The 14866-nt window shown below is 35.5% G+C and overlaps 1 protein-coding gene across 6 annotated transcripts in view; it reads left to right on the top strand.

Moving 5' to 3' along the window:
* JAKMIP1 (janus kinase and microtubule interacting protein 1) overlaps positions 1–14866 on the top strand; it is a 129630-nt gene that overhangs the window by 78514 nt on the left and 36250 nt on the right. For all 6 annotated transcript variants that reach the window (XM_042812213.1, XM_042812212.1, XM_042812215.1 and 3 more), the window contains exons 6-12: positions 258–377; positions 2493–2639; positions 3253–3393; positions 6485–6544; positions 12062–12190; positions 13387–13515; positions 14570–14653. In XM_042812213.1, coding sequence (XP_042668147.1) covers positions 258–377; positions 2493–2639; positions 3253–3393; positions 6485–6544; positions 12062–12190; positions 13387–13515; positions 14570–14653 — 810 coding nt within the window. The remainder of the gene's footprint in view (positions 1–257; positions 378–2492; positions 2640–3252; positions 3394–6484; positions 6545–12061; positions 12191–13386; positions 13516–14569; positions 14654–14866) is intronic.

Raw genomic sequence — 14866 nt, forward strand, 5'->3', positions numbered from 1 at the left:
TTATACCTAGCTTTTTAAAAAATATTGTTAACTCTTTACATACATCTGTCAAGTAGACCCATTTCAGGTAAGGTATCATGTAGCATTTACACAGGATGTTGCTGTTTAGTCTTTCAGTTAATTAAAATAAGTTTTCCAAACACTGATGTAAGAGTCTACTTTAGATTTATACAATCTACTTGCTAAAGCATGATATTACATTTATGAATTGTCTTTTTAAAGATAATTTTATATATCTATATGTCTTTGATGCAAAGGAGCAGCATTTGGATGAACGAGATGTGAGGAGATTTCAGCTGAAAATCGCTGAACTGAATGCTATGATAAGGAAGCTGGAAGACAGAAATACTCTCTTAGCAGATGAAAGAAATGAACTGGTAAATTAATTAGTAATAACACAGATGGTGACTGGGAGGACATTTTTATGGTAAATGAATTAATGCTGAAAAGTCAGTGTTATAAATAATTTACAAATTAGACCTGGTTGGACACAATCAATTATACGTAAAGATAAGAGATTTTTCTATGGATATTTACTTTGTCACCATAGACAGAGATGGAATCTCTTTTGTTTCGGAGAAATAAAGCTTTATATATTTATTTTGGTGTCATTGTAACTGAATTGACTGTTAGTTTGCCTGTGGCACTGTCTAATGATGTTGTGTAAAACATGCATAATCCACGCCCTTAAATTACTGTATTAATCTTGGTAATAGGCAAATTGAACAATAGTTTTGTGACATGCTTATGCTAGCTGAGAATTAAAAAGTGTTTTTGGTCTGGAGATGTGAAATCTGCCATCTTTCTCAAGGGAAGTCTCTTAAGTAGGTGAAAATATCCTAGGAGAATGATAGTAACTTACTAAAGAAAGGCTATGAATTTTAAGAATGAATTCTATTAGCCTGCGTTGCTACTTAATTGCTTGTAATGAGATTAATGGGAAAACTCCCATGGACTGTGAAACTGAGTTTTAACAGTATGCATTCTTATATGTGTCCTGTTATAATGCACTTTTCCTAATGGAAATAGAAAGGATTTTTCATTTTAAGTAGAATTAAGTAGAATTTTTCTTTCACGCAACCTGTGTTTCTGATTCAAAAGTAATGCTATTATGTATGGTGAGGGCACAATTTCCTTCCAGCATATTGAGTGCAGCATTGGCCTGTTCTTATTCTTTGTTGGACTTAGTTTTTCATATTGAGATCAGAGGATTTATTTTATGATAAAGGGACTTAATTTAGTTGTGATAACTTGATGATTATCAAAACTAATTTTTGAAACTTTCTTGTCCGAAGTCTTGGCTGAATCTAGACTAGTGAAGTTAATTGAACCGTAATATAGTAAAACTGGATGACTTGAGAGTGTAATTGCGAATTTTAAAAGAACAACATAAAACAAACAACTCCCTTTCCCCAGAGACAGCTATGTAAGAACACACTTTTTAATTGGGATGCTGTTAGCGATTTTCACTACTTTGCCTAGATGCTGGGTAGTGTGCTGCTTTTTTTTTTTCTTTTTTTTTTTTTCCTTTTTTTAGTTCTGTTTTTGTTTTATTTTTTTTCTTTTTCTTTTACCAGTACAGTTGCTTTCCTCTACTCTGTACTTACAAGAACATCATGCTTTCTTTCAAGGTTGCATTATTAAAGACAAGATAATTCAGCCTCCTAATCCTTTCTGTGGACATAAGTCAGTCAAAACATCCCTGAAGAATGCTAAAGTACTGCAACATCTTTACTGCAGTGTCCCTCTAAATGGAAGGCATGTATGACTCAGTCAAAAGCTCTTCTTGATGCTTGACTTTGAGGTTTCAGAAACATAGTTTGGAATTTTGTCATATTTTGAGACAATACTACATAAAACTAGTGACATCAACATGCTCCTGTGATTAAGCACTGTGTGGAAAAAAACAAAAACAAAAACAAAGAAAACAACTCAAGGAATAATGAAACAAAAGTGGTGAAATACTGAATACACACAAACACAGGAAAGAGCAGTAATTTGTTTCATTCAGTTGTCTAATATAATAAGACCACAGGAGCAAAGCTGAACAGCTTGGAAATGTCAGCAGAATGCTGAGATTGAATCTGTGCCCTCTGGCTGCCTCTTGTATTTCTCTAATTACACACTAGGTATAGGTTTTTCAAAGTAGAGCAGGAAGCGTTTACTAAAGGGTAGTTAAGTTGGTGAAAGATGATGACCCTGTATGTATACTGGCTCACAAGAAACTTACGTATAGCAAGTTTAGTTTATCAAGAAATCACGTTTACAGATCTTCATAAATGTTTTGTAAGAAGCAAAATCCAAGGACCAGAGCTATTTCTTATTTGCTTGGACTCTTGTAGTTCTTAGTACAGAAGTCTGTACCAGATGCTACTTAAGAAAAGAACTAAACTTTCTAATGAATGGAAAGGGCAAGAGAATACTCACACATTTATTCTTTCCTAAAACTATATACTAAAGCACAGCTTAGCTTCTTCCTTTGCCATTTGCAGCTGAAACGTTCTCGGGAGACAGAAAGTCAGCTAAAGCCTTTGGTTGAAAAAAATAAGAGGATGAGCAAAAAAAATGATGATATGATGCAGTGCATCCAGAGAATGGAAGAAAAAATAAAAAACCTATCAAGGGAAAATGTAGAATTGGTAAGTAATAATTTCTGATATCATGTTATAAGACAACTCAGGTACTTGGAGGTGGAAATGCTCGTGAGGCTTTTTTTTCTGATAGGCATTTCAGAGTCTCAACAATGGGATGATATAGCTGCCCGAGTCAGCCAACGCAGTTGAATATTCACAATCTCAGTACAGAGTGGTATTCCTTTGTGTCACTGAGTTGTATCAGTTTGCCTTCATTAAGGAAAAGGATCATGAGTAGATAAAGATATATTTGGATACTGTAAATGTACAACTGAAAATCAGCTTTATGAAAGAATGTTGGTTTTTTTTCCTGATTAAAGGTCAAAACAGACTTTAGGTATATTTGCCAAAGTCTCTACTGCTATAGGATATCAGGCTGCCTGTGCTGACTTTTTTCCAGACTATGTTCTTTGATTCTGTTCTACAATGTTTTATGTGAAGTACTAACACTAAGGCATACGGCATATTTATTTAGCTGGTGAAAGAGGCCTTATGCTGTAGTGGAATATGAATGAGTCTGAAGAATTATAGATTGCTACATCATGCACCAGAATTCTCTTATGTTCATGGAAAGATAATTCTTTGTGTTTAATAACAAATTTTATTTTAACTTTTGTAGAAAGAAAAATTATCTGCACAACCAGTGCTGAAGAGGCACACATCTTTAAACGATCTTAGCAGCACACGGGATGAACAAGAAATTGAATTTCTTCGACTGCAAGTCAAAGAAAAGCAGCATGTTATTGATGATCTCACAGTGGTAATACTTCTCATGTCTGGTACACTCATGTATGCATATACATTGGTAGGCAAGCTGAAGACTGGAGAGCAATATTTTAACTCCAGTTGTAGTAATGGCATAGAAGAAATTCTTTGGCATTGAACTGTTCTTGTTATTTCCCACATGTTGAATGAATTTCTTTGCAGTGTGTATGTGTTTATCAATTATGGACTGCTTATGGAAAGAGGTGCATCAGTCCATTCACTTTACTTACGAAACTGAATGTTGGCAACTGAGGAGCCTGGAGGAAAGGACACATTGGGGGTTGGACTCGATGATCTCTGGAGGTCCCTTCCAACCCCTACAATTCTGTGATTCTGTGATTCCAGAACTTAATAACTGAAACATGTTGGGTATAGATCCTGCTGTAAACTCAGCTACTCATTTGACCTAGAATTTCTCCTAAAACAAAGGAATGTACAGAATGACATTAATTCCACCTAACTGAACTGCCCATGCTCTGTTCTTATAGCAAATAGAAATATATATGATTCATTTTACCAAAGGTAGCATTTTATTACAACTGCACAGTTGCTACCGTCTGACTGTGAAAAGTACTTAAGATTATGCTCATAGGTTTTTGCACTGCTTGGGACTCATTTCAGCTGCTTAGAGGTGCTTAGTATTATTTTGGACACAGGGACACACCATTCAGGTGCTGGTGGCAGAAATTACGTACCATCTCTGAGAGTCATGTGCATCTGGAGCAGCATCTGGAACTCAGACTGTTCTATGGCATCTGAAATAGCACTATGAAAGCTACATAATGATGAAACAAATTTGAGCCCTTTCTGTCTAAATAAGAGATTAAACAATCAGAACACTCAAATTAGAAAATAAAACAGAAAATAAAAATAGAAGATAAAAATTTTAAACAATATGATGTGTTATTACTTGGTCTGGAACTCTATTCTTGGCAGTTCACCCCAGATTTTGACCAAGGATTTCTCTCTGTAATCTTGCCAAAGATGTCTGTGTGCATTGCCCAGTGTTGCAGTGTTATGAGCAGTGGGATGTTATCCAGACACCAATGCTGATTCACAGAGAGATGCTTCTTTACCTTCAAAATGCAACTCTACAGACAGGGACTATCTCATTACATTAAATTTCCAATATAGGCAGACATAACCTCACCTATATTTCACTGTGAAGAGGATGTGACCCAGTAATTTGAGGAAATATATTGTAACCTAACTTTGGTCAACTAACATTAACTATATTTAGTGTGAAAATAAGATTAATAAGCATTGCAAAATATGGTCTCATATTTGGTTACTTCTTATCCTATGTACAGATGTCGTTTAGCTGCAGAACTAAGTGAAATTGTAAGCCAGTGCACTGCTTTGCTTGTCAGTACAAACTAATTGATGCTTTGCCTTCAACATGAATGCGGGGCACTCTGCAGTGCCATTGTGCTTTTTAGCTATATTTTCTGGTTCAATTCTTGCCTCAGGAAAATAAAATGAATCAAAAAGAATGACCCACGTCACATGCCTGATTAACACAAAAGTCATCATCTTAACTACAGCTGAGTACAGTATGATACCCACATAAAAGAAAGATAGTCGACAGCAATAAGGCTGTCTGAATTGACTTACATCGTCAGTTCCAGAGTATCTGTGATGCTGTTGGAGACCTATCAACTTGAGTTCTCCCATAACCATGGTTTCTTGGCCAGTTCTTAAAAGGAAAATTGTCAGAATAAACTCAGATGCTTACAAAACACACAAGTGATTCAGTAGATAGTTTTTCTTTAATTGATGTTATTTTAGTTCTGATGAATTGAAGTAATATTGCGACAGAAAGTAGATTGAGCAGTCTTACAAAAGATCAGAAACAGGAAAAGTCGGGGTATTTAGGAAGAGTTTGTTTAGTTCTGCGGAGGTGGAAGAGGAAAGAGAAGGAAAGAGAGAAAGAATATTTCATTTCTCCAATAATTTGAACAGCAGAGTTGGATGCCTGAGACCTGTTGTTAAAGCAGGGACTGTGCCTTAACTCACTCTCTGAGGAGTGAACACTGTTTTTCTACATTTTCTAAAATGTAGCTTTGTGTTTACAGCTTTAACTTAATGCATTATATTTTCCTATACTGTGAGATATCTTCAGTCTATCTTGGCAGTCATTACTTTTCCATATTTTGAAAGCCATGTGTATTAAAGGTGCTATAAAAATTTCTGAATTATTTCTTTTTTTCCAAAACTTCTTTATTGGAACAGTGCACTTATAAAATGAATTAGTTTATTTTGATTTCTACTTGGAGCTTCCCATTCTGTTTCTGAACTGAATGTGATGTATAATGAATAACTCCGAATAGGAAAATACACTGTGAGCAATGACTGCTAGGGATGAACTTACAGCTGCTATTGGTCTTTTAAAAGTAGAAATGTTGCAAAGATGTAAAGCTAGATAGATCACCTGCTGTCACCTTCCCTTCCCCCTCTCCACAATCTCTGCATTTCTTACATTCATTTTGAATTTTTAAATTTAAGGCAACAATCTTGTGCTTGAATGTTTGTAAACCAGTATTTTTCATAACGTAGTAAAGTACTATATTGTTCCATGGCCATGTTGGAAACTAGATGCAGGCTAAGGCCTGATTTCTCTTGATGAAAAAATGCCTTTGCACTTGAGAATTTTGCCTATTTCTCCCTATAAATTACACATAACATTGTATCTGGCTGAGATTCTTTTTTGCCTACCAACATGCATCTTCAGGACGATTGAATGTTGGAATGAGAAAGATAATTCTGTTTCCATAGTGAGCCTTTCAGTAGAAGTGTCAAAGGAACTGCCAGAAATCTGTGCCCAATATTTAGCAAAGCCTTTTCCTGCCAACTTCCAATCAAGCATGTAAAGTGTGTGGCTGAATGTTTATTTGCTAAAGGGATACAACTGCAGTACAGTGTGGTGTGACACCAACATGGTGTAGTCTGAGGGAATAAAGACGTTGTGTTTGTGCTGGCTTTACCTCAGCTTTCAAGAAACTTGTTAAATTTCTTTGTGTTAAACATATCTATCTATATGTATATTTCAGAAGCAATCTACACCAAAATGTTATCTTTTCTTTTAGGAAAGGGAACGGCTATTGCGATCGAAGAAACAGAAGAAGAAAATTCTGAAACCTCAAAAGGTGAGCAAACCTTCATTTTCTGCGCATTCTGGTTGTTGTGAACAGCAGATATTCAAATACTACCCAAAATTAGAGCTCTATTTAAATTAATGGTAGAATTTCATGTAACTCTCCTGTTTTCTTTTGTTGTTTATTAACTTTTTCCTAAGGACGATGGAGGAGCTCTAAGATTTGAACTGTGTTTAAGCTTGTTTTCAAAGCATAAAAAATCATGGTTTTAGCCACTGTGACCTACATGTTCAAGTGGCTTGAGGCCTACAAGATATAATGATTTGAAGTGTAATTTTACAGAAAATACAGCCCTTTAAAGTACTTGCAGAAAGTTGTTGCTTAATCGCAACTGAAAACTGTAGCTCATGCTAGGAATGAAATGATATTTCTGTAGGTAAAAATAGAAAAAATATATGTAACTATTTTTCTCTAGTAACTACTTTACTCTAGAGTGCAAAGTGAAAAAAATAGGATTCAGAAATTGAAAATTTTGTTTCAAACCGTGCCTTCAGTGCTTATTTTAATGTGTTTTGAAGTAATTGGTTTTGCTGAATACTGTTTTATTTTTGCAAAGCTGAACATTAACAGCCTGGAGCATGTGAGGGGAGGAGAATGGGATAGGAGGGAAAAAATGGAAGTGAAGAGTGGAGAGGTTATTATCAGGTATATGACAGTATAAGATGCATGCTTTTGTAAATGAATATTACATTAGTTGTCAGTGTTCAGCACTGTACTTCTGATGACCTCCAGGTGGTGCATTTTTATAGCTCTGTGTTCTATGTATTCTGAAAGAATTATCCCTTCCTGTTCTCTGAGTTGGTGATAATTCTTCAAGTGATACTTCTAATAGTGATGTGTCTTTGTCATATAAAGAAAGAAAAATTCATGATGCAAGATGATAAATCTTGCATATCTTCTACTTTTACATAATGTAAGGCTGATAGAGGCTGAATGTATTTTTAGTAAGCTAAATATTTTTGCTTGTTGTACTGTACCCAGGAGTTTGTCTGTTATGAACAATTTTAAAATAGGACTTTCTGCATGTGATGGGTTGCTTCAAAAGTAATGCCTCCCATCTGATTATGTTGGCCCAAAATATCAGAGGCAGATGTTGGTATGGCAATAAAGGGTGGACCTTCTTACCAATATTCTGTTACATTTTGTTGCCATGTGGCAGATGGCAGCAGAGGGGCAGTCTGACAAAATGGCGCCTGATACAGAAGTGTGGATGAAGCAAAAGTGTGAAACTGAATTCTTCCACAAGGATAAATTTATTATGTGCCATTGAATATTATGTGTGAAGCATGATTTTGAAGGGCATTAAAGTAAGCTAGGCACAGCTAATCTGTCATTGTATCTTAGTATCAAATCATGTAAGTTTGCTCTTTTGCTGTACAGTTTAAGATCAAATTGTTATTCCTCACTCTGATTCTCCACAGAAATATACTGAGTTACAGTTGGAGTTGAGATTTTAACTGAAATAAAAATAATAAATCTTCAAAACCTATAAAAACCACCACCAGTGAAAAATCCAGCTCTTCTACCATCCAAAACCCCTTAATGTCCAACTATTTTCTTTCATTTTGTTCATCAAGGCTATTGCTAAATAATATACTTGTAAATGCATTTTAACATTCTATACCTTGTTTTTTTAATCACTGTTATAAGCCGAAGAAATTTTGTTGTATTTTTATTATCTAGGGGCAACATAGCTTGAATCTACATAGGCAACTGTATTGAAAAGCTTTAAAATTTAAAGCATTTAAAATCTTCTCAAAGATCTTCTACAAAATGTTCTTTGTTTTAGTTGTGCCTGAATAGCTTCTTAGTTTAGCAGGAATTTCAAAAAGTTAGCTCAGGTCAGGAATTTCTCTTGTTTTTTTTCATGCAGATCACATTTCATGAAGGGAGAATCAAAATGGTTTGAGTCTAGTTAGGTGCTAAATCAGAAAGATAAATCAAAATCCTCAAGGCTATGTAAATTTCCTGCTCTCTTTTACTTACTATAACTATGCAGAACGGATTACTCACCCAGATGTCTTGTGGGGATTGTATCATCTCAATTTTTACAGCCTGTGTCAGTAATTGGATTGAAAATTGTAAAATTCATCAAATCAAATGCTATGTCAGAAGTCACTAACAGTGGTGAGATATAGACATCTCACTCTGAGTGTATCTTACAGAGCTGTAATGTTTTGATTGCTCTCCTCTGGAAGCAGGTACCTAAACAGGACATGTGAGTTTTGTCTTGAAAATATCTACTTCTCTCAAATGACTGCATTCTCTCAAATGCAGTCTAGGATGAATTACTTTCTATAGAGACATGAACAGTGAAAGTGTACTTCGGTCTATGATCTGTGTGAGATTTTTACATCCTACAGATGATAACCTATATAGCAGTAGAAGAAGTTATGACTGTATCTGTCCTGCCAACCACTCAGAAGGAGAAATTACTGATGTAAATTCTTGGCTTTGCTTTTCTAAGATTTGTTAAATGTGAAATTCTGAGCATTAACATGCATCATTAGCACCAATGAATTACCAGGTTTGGCTATTGGAGTTGGATCTGTTCCCAGAGCTGTGACTCTCCTTGATAATGTGGAAAAGGAAATAACTGATGACAGTTAGGTTTCATGACTCTGGTCAGATAAGCTTATATTAGAATGTGTAGAAAGTTCATTTTTTTCTTCTAATAACCAGGAACTAAGAGCATAGGTGGGACACTATGAAGGTGATGATGCACTGGCACAAGCTGCCCATAGAATCTATGGATACCCCATCCCTGGAGGTGATTAAAGCCAGGTTGGATGAGACTTTTTGCAACATGGTCTAGTGGTTGGCAACCCTGCCCCCATGGCAGCATGGATGAAAACTGGATGGTCTTTAAGCTTCCTTTCAACCCAAGCCATTCCATGATTCCATGATTCTCTTTTACTCCTGCACTGTTGCAGTTTTTCCTCAAAGGGGGGGTATACACTTATAATCTAGCTTCCTTAATTTTTGTGATACTCTGATTAGATAATGTCCAGTATGTGGACATTTCTATTACAAGTATTTTCCTAACAGCTATTCCTGCTAGGTATAACAAAATCCATGGCACAACTTTGTTGGTCTTTAAGATTTGTGTGAATGATCTGTCAAGGCTAATCCAATAGCCTTTGTAGCCCTACTGTGTCTAGATAATGTTAGTTCAGCTGCAAGGCTTTTGGAAGTACTAAGGATTTAAATGTTTTGTTTTACAATCAGATATCTATGTTATTTCTGGAGTACCATAATTGCACTAGGTTACTGTTGCTAGTGTAGCTTTAACTGAGATTTCTTGCAATTACCAAGGGACGTAGGTGTCCATAGGAGAGCACTGGCAACCAGCTCAGGTGCCCCTGAGGAAAGGAGCAGCACAGTGGGATGAGGCTTTACAATCTCTGTTGATTGTGTTTAGAGGAGTGAGTAATATAATGACTGTGGATATTCAAGTACGGTAGGGTATTTTTCTCTGAAGGAAAGCCTAAGAAAATAGAGTTGTTTTTTTGTTTGTTTTTTTTTTGTTAATGTGTCACTTGTTAGGAGAAAGACGTACAAGATGTGAATCTTCTTTTCCTTCCCTTTTCATGGTGTTTTCTTTGCCTCCCGCAGCCCTGTTCTGGAATTGATATAACGAAGGAAATCTGGAAAGTGTTGTTTTTTGTTTGTTTGTTTTGCACCCAAAGAATGGAATTCTATGATTCTATGATTGATGATGTTATGCTTTCAAAAATAAAGCATTATTGCTCAGTTTCTTTGGAAACAGCAGGTCTCTACAGACCTGATTTTTTACTTAAACTTTAAAAAATAAACTGCATTTGCAACAGGGGAAAGCCTGCACACTGGTGTGATGGAGTTCATATTTCTTGTTTTATACTTTTCTTTTTTTATCTGCCTCTGTGCTTTGGTGTGCCTGTATTTTTCTGGCTGCCAAGAAATGACATATAAGCATGAAGGTAAGAAGTTACTGATTAGTTCCTCTGATTGAATTGCAGGGAAATTCATCCTGATAATTTTCATCACGTTAGATTAATTTATTGAAAAACTGGATATTTGGCCATGAAACTGCTTTAGAAACCCAGCAATCAGATTACCATTAAAAATGTGAGGGTATCTTGAAATATGCATACTATACATTCTATGTCTTGCTCTGTAACATTCTGTAACATTCTAAACTTTTATATTTACTAGTACTGTGCTCCAGTAGGAGCCTTAGTACTGGACTTACAAAAGCCTAATGCATAATTTTACTTCAAAATTATGTGAAGGAATTGATATAAATTCACATTAAAAATACTTTCTATCAAATATGTGAGAGTAGTCAGAGGAAATTAGAATTCAGATCAGAATTCTTCAGCAACTGATTTGACTTTTCTCAGTTATGATTTAGAAGTAACAATTGAATTCACATATCAGTATAAAAGCATAACTTGTTGAGAGCTTTCCTGCTTCTTAAGAAAAGCTTGAATAAATCTTCAATGAAAACCATGTAGTTACCAAAATCCAGTGAGTATTGTACATGTGCACATATTCTTTTCAAGAGCCATTGTGATTCAACTCTTAAAGCTATACATGGAAACTCCCTATAAGGCAGGGAAGTGTTAATCTTAAGTGCATCTGGCAGTTCTGCTGCTCACAGCACTAGGATTGCAGAGCTTCCTGTAGGACAGAGCAGTAACGGACCATTATAGGTTTTTAATACAACAACTACACTCCCTGTGACTATACCCAACAGTAATGCTAGTGGGTTAGTAGCTTACAAGAATAAGATTGGTTTCTGAAGACTGTTCTAAAGCTTTTGTCTACCTGTATAGCATCTGGTTTATCTGTATGTCTGTGGATGGATATACAGATTTGGAGAACAAGTGACTTCTTTTTTGAGTGCATAGCATCCTTTCTGGAGCTTTTCGTAATATCAGTTAGTTTACAAGTCAGTTTGAATTATATTTTTAATTGTTATCTGGTATTCTCATCTCAAAGAAAGCAATTGCTTGGGACATGGCCTTGAGAATGACTTCAGTAGTGTGAGTGGGATTAGCTGTATGTGAAACAATTACAGAGCTGTTTAGCTAACAAATGATGAGAGCTAGAACTGGTAGACCGTGGTAACCTGGTGAGATGGACCATGGGGGACCAGAGCTGCAGGCTGTAAGTGCAGTGTGTGTGTAAATGTAGGCACCAATGTATCCCTCACAGCTTACTTTGAGGTTACATCCAAATAGATACTGCAGTCCTCCACTGCGAATCTTGTGAATCAGATCTTTATGACTTTGGAAATTAGTATTTATGTTTGTGCTAAAGCATTACTTTACTAACAATTTCCCACTACTACTTGGAGTTCTGCCTTAGCAAACAGTAATGGAAAGGTAACTAATTCAATGGAACAAGAGTTTACACGGGTTGTTTTTCTTCCTGAATGGTCAGAGAAGATCTTGACTGCTGTTTACTGGGTCGTTGGGGTTTTCTAATTGTTTTGCTAATAACTGAGGAAAACTAAATTTTCAGAGGCATGTTGTGGAGACATTTTTTGGATTTGATGAAGAATCCTTAGACTCAGAAACATCATCTGTAACTTCATATAACACAGATAAAACAGACAGGACACCAGCCACACCAGAGGAAGATTTGGAAGATGTAAGTAGCAGATTATTTGTTCTTTAACTTCTATTAAAATTGGCACAAAATATAAGAGCAACCATTTTTGCAGCTACAAAACAAAAAGCTTTTTGTATGAAAGCTTTTGCAGAGAATTGTTTTGTTCTGTTTCAAGTCCAATTTCAAACCCCACAGTCACTGTAATAAAATAAGATTCTGCCTGTTAGATTCGGTTGATACTGAGCTGAGAAACAAAGCATGTTGCTTTGCCAAAACTAGACTTCAGTTTGCCTTTTGACTTTATAATTTGACTGTTTTTATACAACCATGATTTTTTTTTTTTTCTGTTTTCAAGATACTGAGAGAAGCTTTTACAGTTCAGTGAGGCTTAAGTGATTATAGGGAGTAAATATCCACCGTCATGTTTTGTCTGAGCTCTGTGATACATGCTGCAGTTGACCTGCTTCAGAAGATTGCAGAGCTGAGGACAAAGATTGAACTAAATTGTCTTTCATCTATCTGTCCTATTTGCTAACTTATGACTTCCATTATTCACTTGTAATGGGCTTCCTATTTTTCTAGCTTTAATATCTAGTAATATTTTAATTTCTTTTCCTTGTAGCTTGACTTCCAGGAGCAAAAACTAATTAAAGGACTTTTCTTGGCCTCAGCATTATAGAAAAGATCTTGAAATTGTTGATGTCAGTTTTTTAAAATTCTAAGCACCTTCAGATGTTAATATTACTGGGGGAAAAAAAAAACAAAAAAAGAATCTTAATGCTACTGAGATGAAGCCGCTGTGATAGTGTGCTTGTGCTGGTAAAGTTCTTTATGCTGGTGTGTGGAGACAAAGAGTAATGGAGTGATGGACTGTGTGACAAGTAGGATTTATACCTTGTGGCACTGAAGTTGATGAAGAAAAGTGATAAACGCAACTGTTTCACGTCATGGTTTCTCAGTCAGTTTCTTGAAATTTCTATGTATTACTGCTTTATATAGCAGCTGACATTGTCCTGCAGTTTTAAGGTAAGTGTATCTGCTGAGCTCTGCATTTCTCATTCATTTTTAAACCATTTTTCCTTTCGTTTCTACTCATGTCATTTTTCTTACAGCTTTCTTGAAGTTTGAAACTCAGACGAGTTGTGTTACTTGTTGTCTCTATAGATACAAAAATAAAATATTATTTGCATTTATTGTTACGTACACAAAAACGCCTGTTTTTCCTCTTCACTAAGAGCACACCTAAAGAAGAAGCTGAACTAAGATTCTGCCAGCTAACAAGAGAATATCAAGCTTTGCAAAGAGCATATGCATTGCTTCAAGAACAAGTTGGTGGAACCCTGGATGCAGAGAGAGAAGCAAGGGTAATTATTTTAATTGCAATTCCTTTTATCTCTGAAATATTTGGAAAAGCTGAAAAAATTTTGCACAGCAGGATATGGTAGCATTACTACAGCTACTGTTAAATTTTGATTTCAGAGGCAATGATGTACTTGAAAATTGTGAGACCATTGCATATTGCCTCTGCCTTCATGGGAAGAAAGGCAATGATATGAATATTTTCGTTACAGCTTTTTAAAATTATCTTTTACAAAATGATTTCTCCTTCTTATTAATGACATTTTTGAGGGAGTTGAAGATTTTCAGAAGGTAGCTTTTTGCATGGTTAATTTTGCAAGGCACACTGTTCTGGTGTTCCTTCTACTTTTGGATGAGGCTTAAGGTAAATAACAAGGACCTGAAGATGCAGAAAGAAATCCTTACGGAAATTTTTGAACTGCTTATGTGAAAAAGTAGCTGAAGTTGGATAGGAAGAATAATTGTAGTAGCTCAAGGATTCTCAGTAACTGAGAATCTCCAGAGATCTTGCCTTTTGTACATCTTTTGTTTATTTACTTGTATGATTCAGTCTCTTTTAGGACATCTCTGAACATGGTGGGTAGATGGTTTAGAAATTGTATAGAAAGAGGAAAACGCAGTGGTGTATGCAATCAAAGGGTAAATGCATTATTTTGGGTCAATATATTTTATTTTCGTATAGCTCTTCAAATAGTTTAACTGTTAGGAGCTTATTCAGTGCTTACTGCAATTCTGTCTTGCACTTTTTTCCTTCTGTCTTCCACTTTTTTCATGAACAGCTTCCTATGACGAACTATGAAGAACTATTTCAGTTCCTAACATTATTTTTTTTATGAGAAGAGCTTGATCACAGAATATGTATAGACTAGAGACCACATACACTAGGAGTGAAAAATACTCTTAAACTGATGTCTTTTAAATATTTTTTTAGCATAAACTCAAAAGCATTTATTTTAATGAGAAGCATTAAAAGCTGATTAGATGATCCAAAAGAGAATCAACTTCATTCCACATGTGATTAAATATGCACTTTATAATACAATTTTCTTTTTTCCTCAGACTCGTGAACAACTGCAAGCTGATCTTCTCCGATGTCAGGCAAAAATTGAGGACCTGGAGAAAGCACTAATTGAGAAAGGCCAGGTAAAAGGCTCTCTTAATGTCCTCTACAACATCATTTTCTCTCTTGCATGCAGTGGTGCCCTTGCCATCTTCATTGCTTGCTGGTGTGTTAATGTGTCCAATGCAGTTTAATTAGTACTCCAGCAGTGGATTATTTAAAGGAAAATGGTATTTATGCTAACCACCAAAGATTCTTTTTTTAATACGTAGTACAGTCAGTGTAATAGAGAATTA

The sequence above is a fragment of the Centrocercus urophasianus genome, unplaced genomic scaffold, assembly GCF_019232065.1.
Source record: "Centrocercus urophasianus isolate 14NV4802_14NV808 unplaced genomic scaffold, USGS_Curo_1.0 seq_13, whole genome shotgun sequence".
In the NCBI taxonomy this organism is placed as follows: domain Eukaryota; kingdom Metazoa; phylum Chordata; class Aves; order Galliformes; family Phasianidae; genus Centrocercus; species Centrocercus urophasianus.